We start from the raw sequence: 23,858 nt of genomic DNA, 5'->3' as shown, positions 1-23,858 counted from the left end.
TAAAAGATACTAATGAAAAACTTGTGACTCTTTCCAGAGCCTCAACACAGCTTGGCACTGATTGGCCAATAAGTGAAAACACTCACACCAAAAACCAGTGAAACAATCACCTGTTGGTAAACAATCTCCAAACACATTCCAAAGCAGCAAAAACACAGGAGAAGCAAATGAGATAATATTGTTTTCCTTTTTCTCTGAGGCTTCTCATCTTCCCAGGAGAAGAAATCCTGGGCAAAGAGATTTTTCCAGAAAATATGATGATAACAGCCCTGGACTTCAGGCATTTTTATAAATTCAGGGACAAGAGACCTGACCTGAGTCACTTTATTGCCATCTGCAGAGAGGTGCTTTTCCACCCTCCAGTTATAGATGCAGTTCTGCAGAGCCTCAGATGCTTTGCTGGAGCTCTGAATGCCTGCACCAGGCTCTGGGGCTACTGAAGTGGCCAGGATTTATTGCTGGTTTCCCCAGCATTTTCTCAAGGATTGCGTTTCCCTTCCTGCTTTTTCAAAATGCCATGTCCACTTAAAATCTCCCAGTGCATGCCCTGTGTTCATTATTCAGCAGTACATGGGAAAACCCCTTCAGCTCAAGCTTGCTGTGAGTGCTGTACAATTGTATCCCAACTGCCTCCTCTACTTATCTGCTGCATTATTTCTGTGAAAGCAAAAGCTGTGCGTGGAACAGATGCTTGGAATGGTATTGGGATCCAATTACTGCACTTTTCCAACCTTACATCTATTGTCTAAACTTGGAGCAGGCATATTTTTATTCCTTGGTGACACTATATAAAGAGACAATTGGCATTGTGTTTGTTGGCTGACTGGTTGGCAGAGCAGGGGTGGAAGGAGCAGCAGCACCATGGTAGGTTTTATCCTTCCCCATGTCTCTTTATCTCTGTATTTCTTTCTGACTCTTATGATTCCAACAGAGCAGGAATGATCACACAGCATCCCATGAAATCTCATTGTAGTATCACATCCAGAATGCTGATATACCCCACAGAGTGAGCTGGGAACTCCCAAGGACTGCTCTGCATGTATTTCACAAAGGAGGAAGGCACAGAATACAGATGGAATTGCAGAAAGGAAGAGCTGGTGCAGCTCTGTCCCACATTCACACTCCTGGCATGGCTGGTGTGAGATAGAATTAAGATCTGCTGTGGTGTGATGGGGACTGAGGGAAAGGGATTTCTCTGGAACTGGGTCTGTGCTGCTCTTGTGACCATGAGGAGAAGTAGGAAGCTCTGCAGAAATTTCTGTGTTGTGTTTTTGCCCTGCTCACTGTTGGCTTTTGGCTCTGGGACTCCACCAGCCACCTCACTTGATGTGATTCCAAAGAGCAAAGAACTCCTGCCTAAGGAACTGTGGGCAGATCTTTGTCTCCTGCAAATTCAGAGGAATGACTACAACAGTATTAGGAAAAAAAAAAAAAAAAAAAAAGAGCAGGTGATTTTGTCTCTGTTTATTTTGCTCCTTTTTGCAGGTCCTTTTCAGGCTGCCTAAAAGCAACGCTGGCCGGTGGCTCCCTGGGGCTATGGAATATTTCATTGTGGAGAACACCAGAGAGGGAGATGTATATGAAAAGCTTTCTCAAAGCTTAGTTCAAACTTGATCCTATTTAAGCAGGTGATGAATGTGATCCACGTGCTGTTCTGAGCAGGGCAAAACCACATTCAATGGCATTTCTAAAATCCATGCACAAAACAGGTTCCAGTTTCAGCCAGTGCCAGCCCAGTGTCAGTGGTTTCACATTAATCATGTTCCTCACCAGTGCTTCAGAAGGGACCTTGTGCTGATTATGCCTCTTCAGGTGTGGATTTACAGGTTTCCCTTTAATCAGCCTCAGAAAAGTCCAAAACAGCCCTTTTTTGGGTGGGGGACAAGTGCTGGGTCTTAGCTTTTCTTTTTTCCCTTTTTTATTTTTTTTTCCCAAGATTTTACTTATCAGTTTTTTCCCTGCCTGCTTAGTTCAATGACACACCAACACTCATTGATGTTTGAAGATATTCCAGGACATTCTGTGATGAAATGCTTAAGTTAGGAGACGTGAAAATATAGTGAGAGACTTGTCTGTCTCCTCGCTCCCAGCTCAACTGACGATGCTCTGTGGTGGTTCTTTTCATTGTGCCTTTTGTTTTGGGAAAATCTCTTCTGAGGTACCTTACTATACAGGGACACATGAAACAGATTTAAAATGGAAAGAAAAAAATAGCCTTAATGAAAGAAAGCTGAAGAATATCTTTACATAAGGAAGTGATCATTTTTTATTAATCAGAGGGAAATGTATATGTAATTATGCTAGATGAACTCTGTGGGGAGGTTTTTTTCTCTCTTTATGATGTCTTAAGGGATTTATAAATATTACAGAGGTTTTATAGCATCATAATATTTCAGATGTGCAGTAAAGCTACTTTCAAAGGATTAGTGCAGACAAAGCAGCATAGTAAAAAATAATTACAAGTCAGCCAGTGCTACTAGGCTCTGACATCCAGGGCTGATGACAGTGAGAGAGGCAGGGTTCAGGGAGATAATTTTTCTAACAAGAGCAGACCACACAAGTGCTGTGGAATGGAGTTCTGAGAACTGTCTATGGCTCTCTGTTAATTCCAGGGAATTTCAGACGAGCTGGGTCTGTGGTGTCTCCCTGAATGCTCTGTGCTGGTGGGCATCAGGAAGGGCAGTGGCACAAGGAAGGAGAGGGAAGCCTTTTTCTTATTCCCCAAACATCCCCGTGTTTGCTCAGTTTGAGTGACACCTTGTAGCACATTTCTGTTTGCTGAGGGGAGCACTGTGCCCAAAAATAGCCTGCACCCTGCTCAGATGTGCTCTGCAGGCTGGAATGTGCCACCTGCACTGAGACAGCACCGACCGCAGCACGGCCACGGTGACTGACCTGGCAGCTGGAACGGGGCTGCTGGTGGCACTGCTGCTGTGGCTGGGTGTGACAGAGTGTGTGTGACAGTGTGTGTGACACTGTGTGTGTGACAGCCCTGTGAGTGTCCGTGTGTGTGTGACCATGTATGTGTGTGTGTCAGTGTGTGTGACAGCCCTGTGAGTGTCCGTGTGTGTGTGACCATGTATGTGTGTGTGTCAGTGTGTGTGACAGCCCTGTGAGTGTCCGTGTGTGTGTGTGTGACTCTGTGTGTGTGTCACTGTGTGTGACAGTGTGTGTGTGTGCGTGTGTGTGCATGAACGTGTGTGTTACAGCCTTGGGAGTGTCCATGTGTGTATGTCAGTGTGTGTGAATGACAGCCCTGGGAGTGTGTATGTGTGTCCATGTGTCTGTGACTGTGTGTCCCTATGTTTGTCCATATATGTGTGTGTGTCCCCATATGTGTTTGTGTGTCCATGTGTCCATGTGTGTGACAGCCCCATGTGTGCACACAGGGACTGCTCATCTCTTCACATGAAGGAGAAGAAGATTTGCTGGGTTGGGAAAAGCAGCTGTTGAACTTTGGCCCATCTGCTGGATTTTGGCCTATCTGTTGAATTTTGGCCCATCTACTAAATTTTGGCATATCTGTTGGGTCTTGCCCCATCTGTTGGGTTTTGGCCCATCTGTTGAATTTGGGGTGTTCAAGGTGGAGGAGCCTGTGGTTGAGAGGCTGGGGAGGCTCTGCTGCTCCGGCATGAGTTTGGCAGATGAAGCCTTCCCTCTGTGTGTCTGCAGGAGAAGGAGCCTGTGACAGGGAAGGGTTTCTGTGAGGAGGAGGAGAACCTGGAGTGTCCAGAGTGTGAAGCAGGGAGGCTGCAGGCCAGCAGATTTCTGTATCTAGCAGGGATCAAAGGTGTGTCTGTGTGGGTGTGTGCAGGCTGGGACTGCACACAAAATGGAGTGGGGATGAGAAGGGAGGGGTCTGTTTGTGACTGCAGAGCAGGTAATAAAAAGATCTTCTCTTTCTCACTTCTGATAACGTGGTTTATTTGAATGATCTGAGGCTGCTGCCTGTTTGAAATGCAAATTGTGCCCTTAGAGCAGTTTGTGTTGCTTACTTCTCTAGACTGTTCCCTCCAAGGCATGCACTTGGGTTGGCCTTGTGCTGCTCACCTGCCATGGAAAAGACCTAAACCCCTCTAAAAAATGGTGGCTTGTCCGTAGCTGGGTTGTTTGGTGCAGATCTAATGTAAATTATCTCAGCAGAGCAAACCTGTGAGACAAAAATCAACAAATATCCTGTCCCATGCTGCAGCAATCCCTTGTCCAGGCCTGAGATGCAACTTCTGATTCAGAAGCTGTATCTGATGATAACAGAAATTTGAAGACAGGAAATGTCAGCACCGAGATCCCAGAGTGGATGAAAAACAAGGAGAGAGTGTGATGGATGAAAAAGTAATAGTAACTGAGAGTTGACATCATACAGTGGATCACAGCAGGGGACAAAGTCTGAGCAAAATGATGGATGATTCTGCCTTTTCTGTAGTTGTACATGTAGTTGCAGAGGAAGGAAGTACAAAATGTGAAACAGTAAAAACCTGGTGGTATCTTATGTCTACTTTGTCCTGGACTGAATAAACACTTAAGGGCACAGGACAGCAAAATCAAGCTCTTAACAGTGTCCACTGCTGATTCTCCCTGCAGGGCTCTCTCCCTGCTCATCCACTGAGTTGTCTTTCATAGAAAAATTAGAAGAAGACACAATAAGTGGCTGAGTAAGGAAGTGTTTCTGCTTGTGTTTTTGACTTTGCTGTCAGGAACACCACATTATGTCATTATTAATTATTAAGAGCATTTTCTGAGGGGCTTGGAGTATGGTGGGCTAAACAAGGGAGTGACCTCCCCAAACCTCTCCAAACCAAAACCAAACCAAACCCAAAACCAAACCAAACCAAACCATACCAAACCCAAACCAGACCAAACCAAACCCAAACCAAACCAAACCAAACCAAACCCAACCAAACCAAACCCAAACCAAACCAAACCAAACCCAAATCAAACCAAACCAAACTACACCAAACCAAACCAAACTACACCAAACCAAACCAAACCCAAACCAGACCAAACCAAACAACACCAAACCAAACGACACCAAACCAAACCCAAACCAAACCCAAACCAAACCCAAAAAACCCCAAAACAAACCAAACAACACCAAACCAAAGCAAAGCTGTAGCTTGTGGCAGAGTGCTGCCCATCTCTCCTGACTGCCAGTGGAGATGTTCCTGTGCTGCAGGAATGCCAGGTGAAAGTTTGTCACTTCCCACTTACTGAAGGGTACAAATGTGCCCCTGAGCAGCCACTGAGGGACCTTGCTCACCCTGCTGCATCTTGCCTGCTTTTCCATATTTTTCTTGGTTGTCTGCAAAATGCACTGAGTGGTTGAGATGATAAAGCTCTGCAATAATCCAGTGTCATGGATCTGCTCTGGCATCACCTCTTTATGAATTTATCAGGGCAAACAATGCCTCATGTTCTGAAGTAAGAACAAGGTATTTTCATCTCCTTCCTCCTTTGTATGTAGAGGCAGAAACTGATTCCCCACCCCCTTTTCTTCTAGGTCACCCTGAAATCAAATTTCCTTCTGATTCCCTTGAACATCACTCCCCTCCCACCTTTGCAGCATATAAAAAATGGATCCCTTTTCTTACATCCAGAGAGGCAAAGGCCACACACACTCATTGTCTCTGCCTGCCTGTGTCCCTGCACACCCTGGTTCTTTGGGGCTCCCTGACACTGCCAGAAAGGAGAAATATAAAGAACCTCAGTGAGGGAAACTCAGCTCAAAGAAAATGTCTGGTACAGCAGAGTTTTCTTGGGACCAGATTTTGGTATGGTTCCATTTCTTCATTTAAAGCCTCTAAAACAAACCAAAACCAACCAAACAAAACAACAACAACAACAAAAAAGACCCTTTAAAATCTAGGCTAATTGAAAGAGTGCTAACACTGGAAAGACAAATGAGTGATATGCGACAAGCCTGTGGTTTCTCCTCTAAAGTGAAGTGTTGTTTTCTTCACAATGGGATGATTAATACTCTCAGGCAGGAATATTAATAGGCTTGTTCAGTTGTTGCAACATTCTTCCCACTGCTGTGCTATTGAGGCCTTGGAATCCGAGCCCAGGGGACCCTCAGCTCTTCAGTTTCTCATCTGGCACGTTTTGTATGTCACTCTCACAGCACATGTTGCAACGAGAGCTGCTCTATCTCTGCAAAGTGCAGCCTGGCGCACTTTGGTTTCAAGAGTTGGGAAATCAAGGCAGGCAGAAGGGATGTGTCAGTCACCCACTTTCTCCTCTGTGGGTCACCTACTAAATCCTTGACATCTTAGAAGCCATATGTTTGCTCAGCTCTGTGATGTTCCTTTTAATATGTCATTCTTTCAGAGAGAGACTCTGGAGTCAGAACCATGAATGTGATCATTAAAAAATTCTGGAGTGTTTGGAATTGTCAGACAGCAGCAGAGAACTGTCCTGTTCTGAGTTATTCTTTTCTGTTCTCTTAGAGCTGTCTTTTAATTCAAGTTACCCACCAGAAAAACAATGAACTCTGTTCTGTTCCTGCTCCACCTTCTTCTCTCTCAGCCTTCCCCCTCATAGCACCTCCCTGCCCACACCTTGTGCAAAATTGGGGTGCAGCTCTCTCTGTGATTATGAATTTTCTGGCTTTTAAGGGCAAGTAAGCTGCATTCCCAGTACTGGGAACTGGTAATCCAAGATGCTCTATGTTGGACACTACAAGACTTAGCTTGAACCTGGTGATGGAAATCAAACCCACGTGGCAGCTGTTCATGGGCCCCTGTGAAATGTATTGGTGGTCTCAGCCCCCTCTTATTTATGAGCAGGTCATAAATGGGATCCATATCCAGACCTTCAGCAGAAAAACTAAAAATTGATTGGGCATCCTGGGCACTGATCTTCTCTGTCATCCCTGGAGACAGCAAACCAGAGAGTAACAGTGAACAAATATATTAGGATCAATTTTTCTAGTACTTCTTCTAGGTTGGAAGTAAGTTATTTTTAAGGTCCCACCCAACCCAAAACATTCTAAGATTCTGTGATGCTACAGTAATTATTCCCTGTATAATCAGTTTTCCATCTTCTTTGCCTTGAAAAGAACTTCATTAATGTACAGAAGCTTTTTGGGCGGATTTTAATTTGCTGGTCTTTTCTAATAGCTATTGAGCTGCAGCTTTTGCATTTATCTGGTCCTTCCTTAGAGCTATGGCTCTTGCTTGAAGCCTTACAGCCCAGAGAACCCAATAAACTGAGGAATAATGGAGGAATTGCCAGTATTTGGCATTTAGAAGAGCTGGACCCCACTGCCCATGGTTTCCTAGCACGGGGAATATTTATCAGTGTGGGCATGGATGCTGTGTTTGGCCCCAGCAGAACAGCCCATGAGGAGGGCAAAGCCTGTTCTGTGTCCAGCAGGAGCAGCTCCAGGAGCCCTCAGAACCAGCCCCACTGCCCTGCCCAGGCCCCCAGCCCTGCTGTCCCCCCACAGCTGGCAGGACTCGCATCTGCTTCCCCTTTACCTCAGGGAACAATCCCATGGAAATACATAGGATTGTTCTGAATATTTCCATTCGATCTGCAAGTGTTGAAAGCCTCCTCCAGGCACCTCACGTTATGTGGAAGATTGCCCATTACTGCTCAAAATAGCACTTATTTCATGTGGAGGAGGAGGAGGAGGGAATCTGTTTATTCCAAAATCAATATTTCTACATTCATTAAACATTCCACTTATTAACTTCTTTTTTCCATGCCTGTGGTGGCATTCTATCCTTGTTTTTATCCTCACTATAGTATATTTTTCACCTAATTTCCATTCCTATTTCCAAATTTTAGTTCTTTGAATTAGCTGATAGGAGCTTGACATGTCTGGAGTGTGGGTATGTGGGAGAGTGTCTAACATTGCCCTAATTTCCCCCCTTCCATATCCTGGGATCTAAACCAGGGTGGCTGAGTGCAGAAATCTGCCTGGCAAATTAAATTGATCAGACAATGTATGCTTCAAACAGAGTCAAGTGGGAATATTTTCTTGAGCTGCTCTGCTCCTTAGGATATTTGAAATCAGTATTGAATTTGAACTTTCACAGGCTTTTTTATTTTGATGAAAGGAGACAGTAGAAGTTGCCTTCTGTTTCATGCAGAATAGCCCAAACTAAGTAAGACTAATTTTCTGTGACACGAGAACCAGGTGGGACTATGATAATGAAGTTTAAAAGTAAAAATGATAAAGAAAAAAGTAATCTGTCTGGAAGGGAACTCAAAAGGCATTGCAGCTCATTATCCTGCCCCAAGTAAGGATAACACTGTGGTTAAAACACTTCTGTAATCCTTTGGAATCACAGATTTTATTCTTTACTGCAGAACAAGAACTATATTGTCTTAGGCAAGCTGGTTGGGCCCTTATTCAAAGATATTTAATGAAGCCTAGTTCTGACTGAGTTTTAGTGAGCATTAGATTCTTAGATATCATTGTAGCTCTTTCTCCAATCTTGCTCTGTCTCAGCCTCCAGACTTGAGAATGGTGATAAAAGCAGTCCTGCCCTTTCATTTTAGATGATTATCTTGAATATTAAAATAACATGGTCTGGTAAGGTACTGCACTGCAGTGCCATAGGTTGGTGCAGGAGTAGAGGCTCCAGGAGTAGAAGGTATTCCTGCTTGGGAAGGATTAATCTGTTCTGTCAGTGCTGGTCCAGACCAAGCAGATTTCCAAACATTTCTGTGTGAGTAGGAAATGATATAACTTCCCTTTCCAGCTCCTGAGCTGAGTCTTCATGCAGGGCCTTGTTTGGAGTCTGGCTGCCAGTCCCAGCATGGGAACTGGGAAGAGGGAGCCCTTGGAGGCACTTACCTGAATTCTGGAATTTCTTGAGAGAGCAGGCAGGGAATTCTAGCTCATACCTTCAAGTGACACCACTGCACACCAAGGGCTGTCACCCCTGAGCTCTGCAGAGCCAGCATGGAAGGGGAGAGGTCCCTGTGTGACATGGCCTGGGGTCCTTTGAGGTGGAGGTGACCCTGCCCCAGGAACAGGCAGCTCCTGGGGGAGCCAGCAGTGCACCAGGCAGGAGGCTGGGCCCCACTTTGGGTCCCTCACCTTTTTAAAGGCAGCACAGTGACAAACTGTCCTGGTTTGTCTGAGCTGTCAGGTCCCAGGGCACAGCAGGGAGTGCAAAAAGCCTCAATCTGTTAATAAGGCAGCAATTTTTATCCCTTGTATAAATACATATATATATATATTACATCATATCTATATCTAAATCTATCTGTCTATAAGATTGAATTTTAAAACCTTGCAATAACAAAGCACAATCCTCTTGTATTACTTGACTGTGTAGTTTTTACCTTCTGTTGAAGATATAATTTGTTTTCATGGGTGCTTAACAGACAAAGGAATATATATTTGATCTTCTTATTTATATTCCAGGCTCCCAAAAAGGCAAAGAAGAAGATAGAAGGTGGTTCCAATGTTTTCTCTATGTTTGAACAAACCCAGATCCAGGAGTTCAAAGAGGTTGGTCACTACTCTGCTGTTCTCTATAGTCTCCTGTTATTGCTAATGAATAACATAGGTTTTGTTTGTAATCCTTATTCAATTCTCCATCTGCTTTAATAGAACACACAGTTGTTTTCTGAATCATCCCTGTGGTTTTGGCTGGTAGATCATTTTCCTTGTGTGTTTGTTTGTTCTTTCTTTCATTCTTTCTTTCTTTACTTCCCTCACTCACTCCCCTGTTTCTCTCTAGACTTATTTGAAAAGCACCCAAGCCCCCACCCCAAAATAAAGGAAAAGCATCAGCTCATCCACTTCAGCCCTGATTCAGGAAAATACTTGAGCACATGTTTAAAGTTAAGTGGTATTTTAAATAAGAATAGTCTTATGTGCTCAAGTATTGTCCTGAATAGAGATGCCAGGCTGAACCAGGGCTTTTATTCCTGCTCTGTTCCACAACAGCAACAGAAAATATTCATCTGTGCCCTTCTAAAGCTGCCCACAAAGGAGAAATGAAAATGCCAAGAAGCCCTCAGCTTTCTCCACAAATGCCAATAAAACAAGACAACATGTGGAGATGAAGTAAGCAGCTTTCAGCTCCCAAGGGATTTGGTGGTCCAGGCACTGTAGGTTCTTTGACCAGTTACCTCTGAGGAGGTAAAACTGATGGGTGGCCTAAAAGATGGAGAATATAAAAGACACATAATCTGTTTGATGAGTTTCTGCTCTTTTTCTGTGGGGACAAATTCGACAGTCCATGAGACCATCACATTCTGCACTGGTTTGTCATTTTAAATTACTGATTTTTTCCCCATTTTTTCTAACTCATGTCTCCAAAGCAATCTCCAGTGTGATAAATGTCTGCTCTTTCATGTTGTGCCTTCTTGTGGCTTTCAAGTTTACTTTTCTTGAGGATTCCCACCAGGAAAGCTCAGTGATGGACAAGACCAAACCCAAGGCAAGGCCTGGGGATATGACCCAGCTAAATTAACTGGAACCACTAATCATTTCCCCGCAGTCAATGGGAATATTTGACTCTCTTCTCCCACTTCTTCTCCATATCATAGGAACCTTCAATTTTAATTTCTTTGGGAATTACTGTTTGAAGATGGACCAACACAAAGAACTGGACAGAATGCCATTATTTGATCTTCTTTAAATAAGACAATACCAGGAGCATTTCTAGGGGGATGGTGGCAGAATAATGGCAAAAGCATGAGGCAGTGGAGTGGTCGAGTGAAACCCAAAACCATGTTGTGTCTAAGGACTCCAAATCTGGGACACATATTTCTGAAAACCTGGTTTGGATTAGAATATTTTTATCTAGAGATTTCAACCAGCTCATCAGCAAATGTTTCAGCATTGCTGTTATGTTATTTAAAATTCATCCATTACAGTGCCTGATGCTCTTCCTGTCTCCTGTGAGCTGCCTGGGTTTGGCTTTGCTCTTCATATCTTCTTTCTCTTTTGCTTCCGAATTATGGGGAATCACCATTTAAAGCAAGGGCAAAACATCTCCAAAGAGTTGGGCTTAATTTTTTGTAAGGGGATTGATTGGAAGGTAAATATAAGATTATGAACATAATACTGAATGGAGCCTCATGGGCAAACTGGGCTGTGAGCAGTGAGGCTTTGCAAGAAACTGGAGGAGAAAATACCTGAAGATTTGTGGAGATAACTTATTCATGGGAAGAAATGCACCCTGTAGGGCAGCAGACTTTAAAACTCTGCAAGTCACTGCAATCTCAGGGGAGCACTGTCTGAAGAAAGAATAATTCCTGGCCATTGCAAAGATACTGTCCCATATTGATGTACCTGTCAGACAGATAACCAGCTTCAGAGTCATGCCAGGATCAACTCATATTCCCCATGGCATGGCCAGGGGAATTTCAGGTCATTAAAATCTTTCCAAATTAATGAAAACATTATAAGTGTGATGGCAGCCAAGAGATGGACACACAAATGGGTAAACAGATAGATGAGCAGTTAGCTGGCTTGGTAAACAATGGTTAGAGCACACCAAGTCTGTGTTGGCTGAAAATAAAAAAAACAACTGTTTTTATCTATCAAAAGTTAAATTTTGCCTGACAAGGGTATTTAAGGTCAGCACATCAGTGTCAGTCAGAGCACACAGCACAGTCTCAAAGATGCAGTGTATTGGAAAGGGGAAAAACAATTTTATGGAACTTACATTTCTCAGTACTTTTGAAAATTCAGCTATCTCTGTGTGATGGATCATTCTAAGGCTCAGGAGGAATCGACTTCAGGTTGATAGCAGAGAGATATCCACAGAAATGAAATGTTTTACAGAAACATTTCAGCCTTGTTCAAAGAATGGAGTATGGGGAAGGTATAAACACAGAGCAAACTCTGGCTAAATCTGCCCTGACTGAAGCCTCCCTAATTCAAACTTTTATGGGTTAAGGGCTGAATGGCTGGAGCTGCCAGCATTGGCTTCAGCCCAATGCACGCTGCACTGAGCATTAATTTAGTAAGAAGAAGTTTGGGTGGGTTTAATTAAGCCCCTTGCCAAGATACAGTAATGTGTTGAAAGTGAGGAAAGTGCAATGATGTGGAGGAATCAAAGGAAGTTAAATATTCCTTTTTACAGCATGAATATCATCCTCCCATGGACTGATGTGTGTGACTGGAGCACTGTTCTGTGCAATGGAAATGGCAATTCCTGTTCCTTTTCCTTCCCACAGGCTTTTACCATCATGGATCAGAACAGGGATGGCTTTATTGACAAAGCAGATTTGAGAGACACATTTGCTGCACTAGGTAAACTAACAATTCAATACTTAAGAGATATGCTGTCTCAATTTCAAGCACAGAAGAAAGGTTGGTATTAGAATGACAGTGGGGGAAGAAATGAGATACACGGGGGCAAAAGGAAACCTGTTGTGTTTGACCTTCCTCCCTGTGGTGGTTGGGATCTCACTGCACAGCTCCAGCTGGAAAGTGTCCTGAGCAGGGAGTGGAATGAAGATCTGATCCCTCCCCTGCAACTATTTCAGAAGAAGCCCACCCAAGCAGGGGTCCATGCCAGGCATTTCTGATTTGCCTCTGAACCCAGGCTTTTTCATCTGGGAGCCATGGAATATGCACTGATTAGCACTGCAGTCATGGACTAGCTGCCCCTCTGCCCACACAAACCCAGGAGGGCTCCATGTGAAGTTCTGGGAGTTTGTGTGGGGTGAAATGTGCATGTCATGAGATTAGGTATTGTCCATTCCATGGCTATCACAACCTTGATGATATCAAACACATAAGAGCAAATCTTCCCAAGGAAAGAAAAAATTCAAGCGCTCATGATCCCAAACCTGGAGTTGTATCCTTCTTGCAGCATTTGAGGCTTGAACAGTGATGTAGGCATTTGGGCTTTTGCCATCTGGAGCTTATTAAAAAGAGCTTGATAAGAATCTTTAGTGCTCCCCGGGGTGGAATCATGCGCCAGCAGAGTCAGTGCAAGGAGCAGAAGCTCCTGAACTCTTTATTGTGACAATGAGGTTTGCAAACTTTGGCCTGTAGCTACTGTTACCCTGAAATATTTATTTCTTAAGGCCAAGTTCTGCTATCTTTCCTGTTCAGTGAAGCCTTTCAATGCCTATAAAGTACATTCACAGCAAATTACCACTCAATTTGAGGAGGGTTGCCAGGGTCTAAACTCTCATCAATAGGGCTGCACAAGGATGGGGAAGGGATCTCATCCATCTGCCCTCTACTCAGAGAGGTGTCTCAATATCCACGAGGGCAAAGACTGAGACCTTGGATTCACTTCAGTCACTTTGATCTCTGCTATATTAATATCAGTGGGGCCCATATTTCACCTGAGGTAAAAAAAAAGCCCCAACTCAAAAAGCAGTTTATTTGGAAGTTCCCCTTCTCTCGTCCACTGCTGGCCATGTCTGTGTTATTTATCCTTCTTGCTCCTTCAATCACCCTTTGATCTCAGAGCCAGCTCTGCCAATTTCTTTTTCACTGGGGTATTTGGGAGTTGTGTTCTACCATGTTATTAGCAAAGTTGCACAGAGCCCTGAGCTCCCCAGTGGGAGGAGATGAATGGGAATCGTTTTTTGAAACACAATTTGTGATTTATTATGAAAAATGATCTCTGCTGCAGGTCGTCTGAATGTCAAGAATGAAGAGCTTGAAGACATGGTGAAGGAGGCGCCAGGTCCTATTAACTTCACTGTCTTCCTTACTATGTTTGGGGAAAAGCTGAAAGGTAAGTACCTCTGGGGGATTGGAGAGGTATCTGTCAAAGATCCTCAGCACTGAAATATCTCAGCACCTTGCAAATTACAATAATGTCTCCACAGAACAGTGCTTAGAGGCAAGGAGGGATCTCCAGTTTTGCAGACAGAGGGGAAGAATGAAAGGCTGAGGGACGGTGCAGAGGACAACTCAAAGGTGTGATTTAGCTTACACAAACTAACATGAAAGGGCTGAGTTGGGGTCCAGAACGTGATGAAACCTCAGCAGCCTGGAGCACAGTGCAGGGGAGTTATTCACCATCAGAAGGCTCCTGGGCTGAACTCCTGCTCATGCTCTAGTTATGGCACTCCCTGTGTTAGCTGGTTTTAGGTTGTTTTTTAAAAACCCACCCTTTTTGCACTCCTTAGGACATTAAGCAAACATGGGCTTTCCTCATTTTCTGTATTAATTGTAACTCCATGGCCCAACCTCAGTGTCACTTGAGGGGATTTTGCCATTAGGTGAAGATTTTACTGAATAACCCTTAATGAGGTGGATAAACTGAAATAATTAAATTTCAGTGGATTTACAATGATAAGGGAGAGGGATTTTACCCATTTCCCCAGAATATGTAAGGAACACTGTGGGAAGTTCAGGAAATGTGGGTAGTAAATTCACTGTGTGAGCTGGTAATTTAGTCATGTTTCCTCTCCAGTTAATGGGTGGAAACTGCAAGAGGGGGGGTGTGAGGCCAAGACAGAACTCCAGTCATCTTCCTACAGGCATGAGAGAAAGGTGAAAGCCTTCAAAGCAGGGCTGGTCTTAGCCAAGCACATTCCAGAAGTTTGTAAAAATAACTAATGAATAGAAAAATGGAAAAATCTGATCGTATCTTCTTAAAAACATTTATTGTTTGGTTGATGGACTCTGGCTTTGTATTGCCAAACACAATTCCAGTGAAGGGTTTTCTATGCTTGGAATAGAAAACAGAGAGGTCTGAAAGAAAGAATTCATGTAGCTGGTTCTGGAAGAAAGACACTCTTGCTAAAGAGGGCAGGAAGTCTGGGAAGCACGAGGGGTGATGGAGAAGGCTGGCTGAGGAGAGGATTTTACTGCCCAGACATCAACCTGTGTGTGGCACCTCCACCAGGACATTCCAGGTGTCTTCTGGCAGAGTAGGGAGTTCCCTCCTCCATATTCTTCCTCCTGGGATATGTGAATGCTTGCTGTGGGGTGCCCTGCTGCCCATTCCATTTGTGAGCATGGAAATGAGCTCTTCCTCCTCTCCCCTCTTCCTCCTCTCCCCTCTTGCCCCTTGCTGGAGCTGGCAAAGCCTCTGGCCCTGCCAATCCTGAGGCCTAAAAGCAGAGCCAGCACAGGAAGGTGAATGGCAAAGCAGAGCCCTCTTGTCTGCAGGTTTCCTGTTGGCTACTAGCAAAGGAGGAGGGTTTTTTTAATTTCCATTTGGTGAAGGGAAAATCACAGCTGTGCTTGTCATGCCCTTCTGGTTGGGTTTGTCATGCAAAGGAAGCAGAGCCAAAAGACTGCACATTCCCAATCAAAACTAATTGGGATGAAGAGCCTTTGTAGTGCAATTAGAAAGGGAGAAAGGGCTAGAGGAAGTGGATATGGCAATTTTGCAACACTCTTTATTAGCTAAGTACCACTCAGAGAATTTGGTGAAAGGTGCTTTCTAAGTAAAATTTGTTGTGCTATAATTGATTTCTGTCATAAAGGGGAAGCTGGGATTTTCAGGATGAGCTTTAGCTTTGTATGTTGAGATTATGATGCCAGATGAACAGCTAACAAAACTCGGTTTATGTTAATGCCAACCACATGGAGCTGCTTCTACAGGGAGTCAGAATAATACAATTTGTACAGAAAACAGAGATGCCGCACATCAAAGAAACCACTTTATTTACCAGCTAATCAATAAAGAATGCCTGCTGCATTGCTTCTCTTCAAAGCCAAAGTCCAAGGATATGACAGAGTAGAAAATGTAAAACACAGTAAGGAAAAAAAAATCCCCCCCACAGCGGTGACTACTTAAAATGCAGCCCTCTCCTCAGAGCTGGGGGATGTTTCTCTTCATGGGACAATCCAAACACTCATTAAACACCAATGCTCTTTGTATTGATCACAGATTCATTGCAGTTTGAATGCACTGCCTACAGCTTGGCAAACATAATGTACATGGCCATTGTGTGGCAAGGAGGAGGCCACATAGCCCGAGGTGTGTTCACTATTCTATCCTGCAGGATCCCGCTAATCCTTGTGAAATCTTTCAAACAAAGCAAACTGTGAAGGCATCAGGAGAGTCTGTAGAGCAGGGAACCTTGGCTGGGTTCTGTTCTGGTTCTACCTCTGCCAAACTTTGAAACAAACTTTGAATCTGCAACCCCTTTGTGTTGTATCCTTTTTTAATCACTCTTTCAGCATACCAAATAGCTTCATTTTGTCCATGGAACCAGTTCATCTGCTTGTAAATTTGGTTTCCTACAGTTACAAAGATTTGTATTGTGTATACTACAGGAATATTTTGAAATATTGGGGAACAGTCAGGAACAGAGTACACAGTGTATCCTTTGGTGTGGGTTGAAAATGAGTCTACTCAGAATCTGCAGCATTACAGAATAGTCAGAAGCCCCAGCCAAGATTAAGGCACTGTGAAAATGAGTCCCTGACACAAATGTTTTCCAGTCTAAAGAGATGGGATAGATAATGGAAGGAAGAAAAGGGAGACCATTACAATCATTTTACTGCTGGGAACAGAAGGACAGGGATATTAAAGTCATACTAAAAATCTGTGCCCAGCTAAGCGCAGAAGCAAAATCTTGTAGCCACAGTCTAATTCTTTACACCATCCTGTTTCTGTAAGTAACACTTAATGAAGAGACACTTAAGGAGAAGGGCACAATGGGACTTAAGTGCAGATCACCATCTCACATTGATCATCCTGTTTCCATTGCATTCCATTGGCATTTGGATTTTATGATGAGCTCCATTTCCCTTAGTGAGGGAAATAACCTCTTCTCTATATGGCCAAGAACAAGTAACATCAAAAAGTGTTTTTACAAGGAACGTACAGTGCAAGATTAAAGGAAGCCAGTGAGGGAAACAGTTTGTTATATTTTCATTTCTGAAAGCCACTAATCCTCTGGGTACTGATATTGGAGACCAGTTCCTGGAAGTTTTCTCTCCTGCAGACATAGAATAGATATGAGTTATTATTTTTAAGCTTCTGAGCATTGAACTATTCACCTCTATTGTTTATCTGACATGACAAATGCTGCCGACTCAGGGAACCTTTGTCTTCAAACCCACAACTGCAGAATTCTCCATTTTGCGCTGTTTTCAAGCGAATGTAATTACTTAGCAAGTATTCTGCAGCCAGAGAAATACATCCAGGCTTCTAAATTATATTTCATTAATTTCAGGCACGGACCCAGAAGAAACCATTCTGAATGCTTTTAAGATTTTTGACCCAGAAGGAAAAGGCCGCATAAAGGCAGACTAGTAAGTTTATTTCCAATCCTTTAGAAGAATAACAACAATAATAATAATTGCAGAGTTTTAAAGAACTGCTTAAAAGCTGCATTTTTCACAGTATTTTAAGAGGCAGAGAAACATTTAGCTTTGTAAGCCAGAGTTAAAAGTCTGGACTGTTGTATGAATGTATTTGTATACCAAAAAGAGATGTTATTGTCTTCAGACATTGCAAGAGCCAACGGAAATATAATCACATGTAGGCCATTAGATAGCCTCTTTTTGAAGGTCTGGATATAAATCGACACATGACTCTTTGTAAATTAACTCCATATGTAAAATTAAAATGAATGTCTGGTGCCTAACTCTCAGTGCTTGACTAAAATGGGAAAGCTACTCCTCTCTTTAAAAAAGTGATCAATTTAATTAACTCTGAGACATGGTTTTAGTGCTGGACGTTTTCCTTTTTATGTGTTTATCATTTGAGCCTTCTGCTTCTAGAAATAATTTGCTGTAAAATTCCACTAGATACAGTGAGAGCCAAACCAAATAATACTATTAATAATCTGGCAATTATTGTCAATATGGCTATTTTTAAATAAGGAGGCAGAACTTCATTTGTATTCATATCCTGTTGCACCAACAAAGCAATGTAAAAGGACTTTAAGAGGTATTTGCACAAATGCAAACCCTCCTTGCACTGCCAGAATGGTGCAAGCAGGACTTTCAGGTGAGTGAGATAAATGATATCACATCAGGGCAGAGGATAAGATATTGGACCTATTGCTCCAGAGAAGTGGTTTATGTACCTAGATTTTATGTATATGCTTAAATTTGTTCATATGCTGAAATTTCCTGGTGAATTTGGGGTCTGTACTTCTACTGCAGCAGCCATTTCAGGTGGTTTTTATAAAGCATGATATGTATAGGAAATCTATCAGGGAACTACGAGTTACAAAATTGCATTTACATCAATTATTGCTGTTTATGATGTGATAGCCTCTGACCAGAACCCTGTGGAGATTTCCATGACACTATCTGCAATAATTGATGAAAGGTAGTTGGAAATGTAAGATTCTTGTTCAATATCTCTTTCCTTTACCAAGGTGGTTTTCTATGGCAGTACCCCAGTGGGTCTGAGAACTTCTGCAATATGCAAAATAAGAGAGACAGTCCTTTGAGTGAGAACTTCCAAATTAATTAAACACAAGTGGATATAGAAACCAATCAGAAGGAACAGAAGGTTAAGACCTGTCCTGATGGTTTTGAGGTTAACATCACCCAAAGAGCTTGGGAAGAAGAGTCAGAGGATCATATCAGAAGTGACTCAAACAACAGAATTAATGCAGCCTTTTACCAAATAGGGCAGATCACACAGTAGTGAAATCACAGCCATGAAATATGACCTTCTGATACTCCAGAACCCATGAAATGTTATATTTCCCACCACTATCTGTAACAATATCCTGCATACAAAATCTGCAGCTTGCCACCCTGTGTTCAGCTCTACATTCCTTGGATGCTGGAAGCCAGTTGGAGTTTGGGGCAAATTAGGAATGCAGTATCACACTCCAGAAGGAAGATGAGAGAGAAATATTTAATTTTTCCTTGATGGAAAAGGTCAATCTTGTCCCCACCCCCACTGCACTGCTAACATTAGACAATTGTTTTAGTTCATCACCACAACAGAGCATAATGTTTACTTATTAGACCCGAGGGTAATGTTGATCATTACAGAACAAACCATTAAATCAATTCTGTGGATGTCTTTGAGGTTTAACTTCTATTCATATGCTTCCAAAATGTAGACATTTGAAGTTTTGAAATAATTTTTCTGTTGGCTCACGCAGCCATTTCAATGCGACAGTTAATGCTAATAAATAATATTTCTCCGTATTAAAAAATCCTGGAATGTTTCTCTCAAAAACCAGTCATGCTGACCTTTTAATCAGAACTTCATTTTTATGTTCATGGAGTTAGCATCCTTCTGGGGATTTTTATGTTTCTTCCCTCTGCATGTTTTCACCTCTAGTCTGGAAATGACTCACTTAGTCCATGTGATGGTAGCTGGGATGGAGCCTTCTAACCTTTCCAGAAGCTCCAGTAGTTTATAACTTACTTCCAAATTCAATGACAGACTTTGTTTGTCTGCATCATTATACCACACATAAAACCCTTCCCACAGCATGATGTCAAAAAGAGAAAAAGCTCCCAGTCCCATTCTCAGCTGGTGTAAACTGGGGCAGTGTTTGGAAAGGTTGGATGATTCAGTCCCAAATGCCACTCGTGGGGCAGAGTGACTCAGGCCAACACCAACTGTGCCTGATGCTGAGGCCAATGAAACTTTTCAGATTTGGGCCAAATGAAAATGGACCCAGGGGATGGAAGAGGTCCCAGGCATGCTGGGCTTTGGAGGTGTTTGGCTGAGCTGGAGATGATTCTCCCCATAGCTGTGGAGCTCTGCTCCTTCCCACTCACCTGGTTTTCTCCAAGACAGCTCTGTAGAAAAGGCAAACCCAGAGGAAAACCAAAAATGTCCCAGAGATTTTACAGATAATTTTTAAAAAGGCTTTAAAGATATCAGAATGCAACAAGGTATTTGTAAATATAGAATGAATTTATGTGAGCCAGGACAAGAGACAATATTTATACTCCTAAGTCAAGGCAAATGAAATGGATTTTTTTTTTTTCTTTTGGGGAATGGAGGGTTTGGTTTGGTTTTTGGGCTATTTTTTGAGAAGAATATAAGATTCCTAAAGAAAACAAGATACAAAACCAAAAAAGTGCATAATTTTTGGCTTTGGAAATGGTGAGTGTTTGTTTCCCTATAAAATAAATAATGGAAAATGTGCATGGATCCTTTAGTCAGTCCTTCTTCCTTGTGAGTGTGCCAGAGCCTACTGGGCTGTGCATCAGAAGATTATAATTAGATATTTGATCTTTTCTTTTCCCCTAAATACTTTAAGCATGTGAATAGAAGACACACAGTGCCCAGATCTCTTTTTAATTCAGGCTTGTTTGCAATGAAGTTTATTTGTGACTTCTGACAAAACTGCTGTAAGTGCTTCCTTCTATTCACCAAGCTTCTTCCTGGATCACACTTCCATTTGCATTTGCTAATTCTGTTTGTCCAGGGCATATATATCCAATAATCCATCTATATCCAATATATCCAATAATTTATGCTGAGGGGAATGATCTCTCTACTCTTGCACCCACTGATCATTTGAGAATTTGCCTTCAAAAATGCAGTCACATACCAAATGGCCAGAGGAACAGAACAGAAACAGAAACTTGAGACAAAGGGATGAAGAAATTTAGCTAACTACAGAGAATGGTGAAGTAATGCAAGAAAAATATACCAATTAGCTTAAGCTCTGTGTGTTCCCAAAGCTTGCACAGATATTTTCACACTTGTCCTTCATTGTTTTCAATTTTCCCTTTCTGGGCTTCCAAATGTGCATTTATACCAACAAGAGCTGCAGAAGTGTCTGTGCCCCTGCTGCAGACTGGGATGTGTAGCCTTTTCCTGGAAAAAAATAATTTTTCAGAGCTGTGAGTGCCATTGTAGCTTTGCCACCCAAACTGCACTTCTGTCTGGGGGACTTTTCTTATGTGCTGAAAGGGAGGATTTATTGTTTTGCCTGAACATCTGCACCCATGGTAGGTGAATTTTGCTCCCCTGCAAGTGTTCCTGTTCAGGCATGATTTCTGTTATAAATATTCTATATATTCTAACATTTATGTTAGAAATAGTTTTAAATATTCCCTTTAAAAAGCAGAAAGGACTTCTTCTAGAAAAGCTGCCACTCTCACTGCCCCCACAACAAATTCTTGAAAAAAGCAGCTTTTTTTTTCAAATACACAAACTAAACCAGATTTCTATATTTGCCTCAGCTTTTGTTTTTGTACAACAGACTGCTCACCTGTTATCACAGCTTTACAGTTTGTTTTACTGCTCCAGAGCTGTGTCTGATAATGTATAAATACATTTGGTAGCGACAAAAGGAGACAACTCTGCCTCTTCAGCGTGAATGAAAACTGTGAGATTAATATAGGAATTCTTCTACAGGAAGAGGAAATTATTGGTGTTATTGAAGGGATGTTTATGTGAATCTAAGTGAGTTTATACTGGTGAATGTCCCAGCACGTGGTGCATGTGCTGCCCTCAGTACATGAGAAACTGGGGGAGGTATAAAGATATTTTATGTACAAGGGTTAGACTAGAAAAAAAAAATAATTCTTCCTGGCTTTTCTATTCACCTCTAAACTTAGGTAAAAAAAAAAAAAAAAAAAAAAAAAAAATTACGTGCTCGACTGCCTTCCCACAATGGGTTTAAAACAGAGGGTAAATCAGCTGAGAGTCTGCCCCCAAAAGATTCTCTTTGATGTAATTGCACGGGATGCAGATTGTGTGTGGGATAAGCTCCGTGTTCCAGCGCTGTGACTCCAGATCAAGACAGGGCACCGTGAAATACAGCAGGGCTCATGCAGTTCCACAGCTCCTCTGGGAATGGCTGCATGCAAATAAAGCATTCTCCAGTGATGACTGGCAATAGAGGCTCGAGTTCTCTTTCAAGTCCTCTTTCTCATTTCATGCTCTGTTCCTTTCATCCTCAGATTTTACAGAAAATATTCCCTCTTTTGGTTTTGTTAAGTGATCCAAACTTTAAGCAGCAAGTGAGGAAACCTACCATTTTAGGCTAAGATAAGCATACAAAACTGCTGTATTTCAATTACAGTAATAACCTTAAACAATTTTAAACCTCTATAAAGTGTCACAAAAGAGAAATAAGTTGGCAGAGCGAGGCATTGACACTGATGGGTGCCCACAGAAAATCTCTTACAATATCATGTAAGGATTAGCAGCTCTAATTTATGCGGTCACACAGATTTTCTTTCAGGCAACTTCAGGAGGGATCTTGCCATCTGAATTGTCATGTGCCATTATCACCCTTTAATCAGGTTATTTCATTTTATTTGAACAGCATCAAAGAAATGCTCATGACACAGGCAGACCGGTTCAGTCAAGAAGAGGTAAGGAACTTCATTCAAACCAGGAATCCAGCTCCTGTTCAGCACTAAGTCCTTGCCCCTCTTTAAATGCATGAATTTAGCTGAAATCCAGCCTGAGAGGAGGTTGATGCCAGCTCTGGCAATTAGAAACAATTCAAAGCATCTCTTCTGAAGAGCTCCATGGTTAAATCAAAGTCAAATAGATTCTTTGGACTCCCATCCAAGTACAAGTGTGGCCTATCTCGTGCTGCTCCTCCCCATGGAGGGCAGCTGGGCAATTGATTTACTGGAGTCCAAGTGGATTTGGGTGGGGACTGTGTTTTGGTTTCCATTTCTGTGAGTTACTTGGTTTGAAATCTGAAATAAGGTACTGACTTGGTGGTTTGTGAGAGACAGCATGGATTCTGCTGTTTGGGAGGAATTTAGGGGCACTTTATTTTCAGAAGAGGAGATTGAGTGGAGTTGGTCTGTGGACAGAACAGACTGGACAGTCTGTTCCAGTCAGAACAGAGACTGGACATTTATCAACCAGAGCTTACCTGGGGTTCAGGGAGAGCTCTTTTCAACAGAGAACTTCTGGGATTCTAGCAGAACTTTATTAACCAGTTATGTTCCAACTCTGGTTTCAACTTTACTGAGCCCAAGGAAAACTTCTCCTTGGTGGTTAAAGGACCAGGGCAGCAGGGAGCTGAGCTGGGTGTAAAATGAAAAGCTGTTCATGTTGCTGTCCCACAGTCTGTGACACTTCTCTCTGTTTGCTTGGCAGATCAACCAGATGTTTGCTGCTTTCCCTCCAGATGTCTCTGGGAACCTTGATTATAAGAACCTCTGCTATGTTATCACCCATGGTGAGGAGAAAGACTGAGAGCAAAGAGAGGAGCTTCTCCTGAGGTGATGCACCCAGTTATTTCATGATGCTTTCATGTGCAAACATCCAGGATGTGAAAGCCACATGGTCATTGGAAGAGAACCAATAAAATAATTGAAAATAGATTAAAGTTATTTAATGCTCCTGTTTTTATAAAATATCAAAATACCAATTTTGTGAGGGTTTTTTCTCCCATCTTTTTTTTTTGCTGTCAGTGGTTTGAAATGGAATTTTCTTGATGAACTGGTGCTTTTGTGATTTATTGACAAACCTAATGTTCACCAGATGGTCCATTGGGCACTGCAGTCTTACTTAACCTCTTGTCTTTTATATATAAGCTCCATGTATTAATTGAGAATTCCTCTAGCTTATTGCACTAGGAAGAGTGTCTGGCAAATAGAATTATGTTCCATTCCACAGCCCCTAGCAATGGAAGTGTAAATAAAACAATCTGAAGTTCTTGTGAATATGCAATATGCCCTCCCCATCTCAGTGATGTGGCCAGTTCCTGAAACCACTGGACTCATTTGCTTTGGTGCAAAAGAGCAGAAATAGTGGAATATTGGCTGTTTTCCTCATGGTAAAGTTCATCTAGGTGCACTGAGAATGCAGGAACAATGAATTTCCTCCTTCAGAGACATCTTTATTATGTGAGGAGGTGACCATGACATAACAATAACACCTGGTGTGTCACCTTTGGTGACATCCTTAGGTTTCAGTGAGACACACACACACCAAGGATGTGTTTGGCCAAAGATCATCAAGTCTAGGGACAAAGGGAACAATTTGGGAACTGCAGCCCATGAAAGCAGATTACCTCTCACTTTTCTAATCCAAAAGCAGCCT

The 23,858-nt window shown here is 42.4% G+C and overlaps 1 protein-coding gene across 1 annotated transcript; it reads left to right on the top strand.

Moving 5' to 3' along the window:
* The first annotated feature begins 830 nt into the window (after window positions 1-830).
* On the top strand, window positions 831-23,117 carry MYL10 (myosin light chain 10). The gene is made up of 7 exons (XM_058817847.1): window positions 831-864; window positions 9,380-9,466; window positions 12,151-12,226; window positions 13,569-13,673; window positions 17,080-17,158; window positions 22,117-22,165; window positions 22,911-23,117. The coding sequence occupies exons 1-7, from the start codon at window positions 862-864 to the stop codon at window positions 23,007-23,009; spliced, it is 498 nt and encodes a 165-aa protein (XP_058673830.1). The 5' UTR covers window positions 831-861; the 3' UTR covers window positions 23,010-23,117.
* Window positions 23,118-23,858: the final 741 nt, after the last annotated feature.

The sequence above is a fragment of the Ammospiza caudacuta genome, chromosome 20, assembly GCF_027887145.1.
Source record: "Ammospiza caudacuta isolate bAmmCau1 chromosome 20, bAmmCau1.pri, whole genome shotgun sequence".
Lineage (NCBI taxonomy): Eukaryota > Metazoa > Chordata > Aves > Passeriformes > Passerellidae > Ammospiza > Ammospiza caudacuta.
Note: the sequence above shows the minus strand (reverse complement) of the source record. Positions and strands in the feature narration are given on the sequence as shown.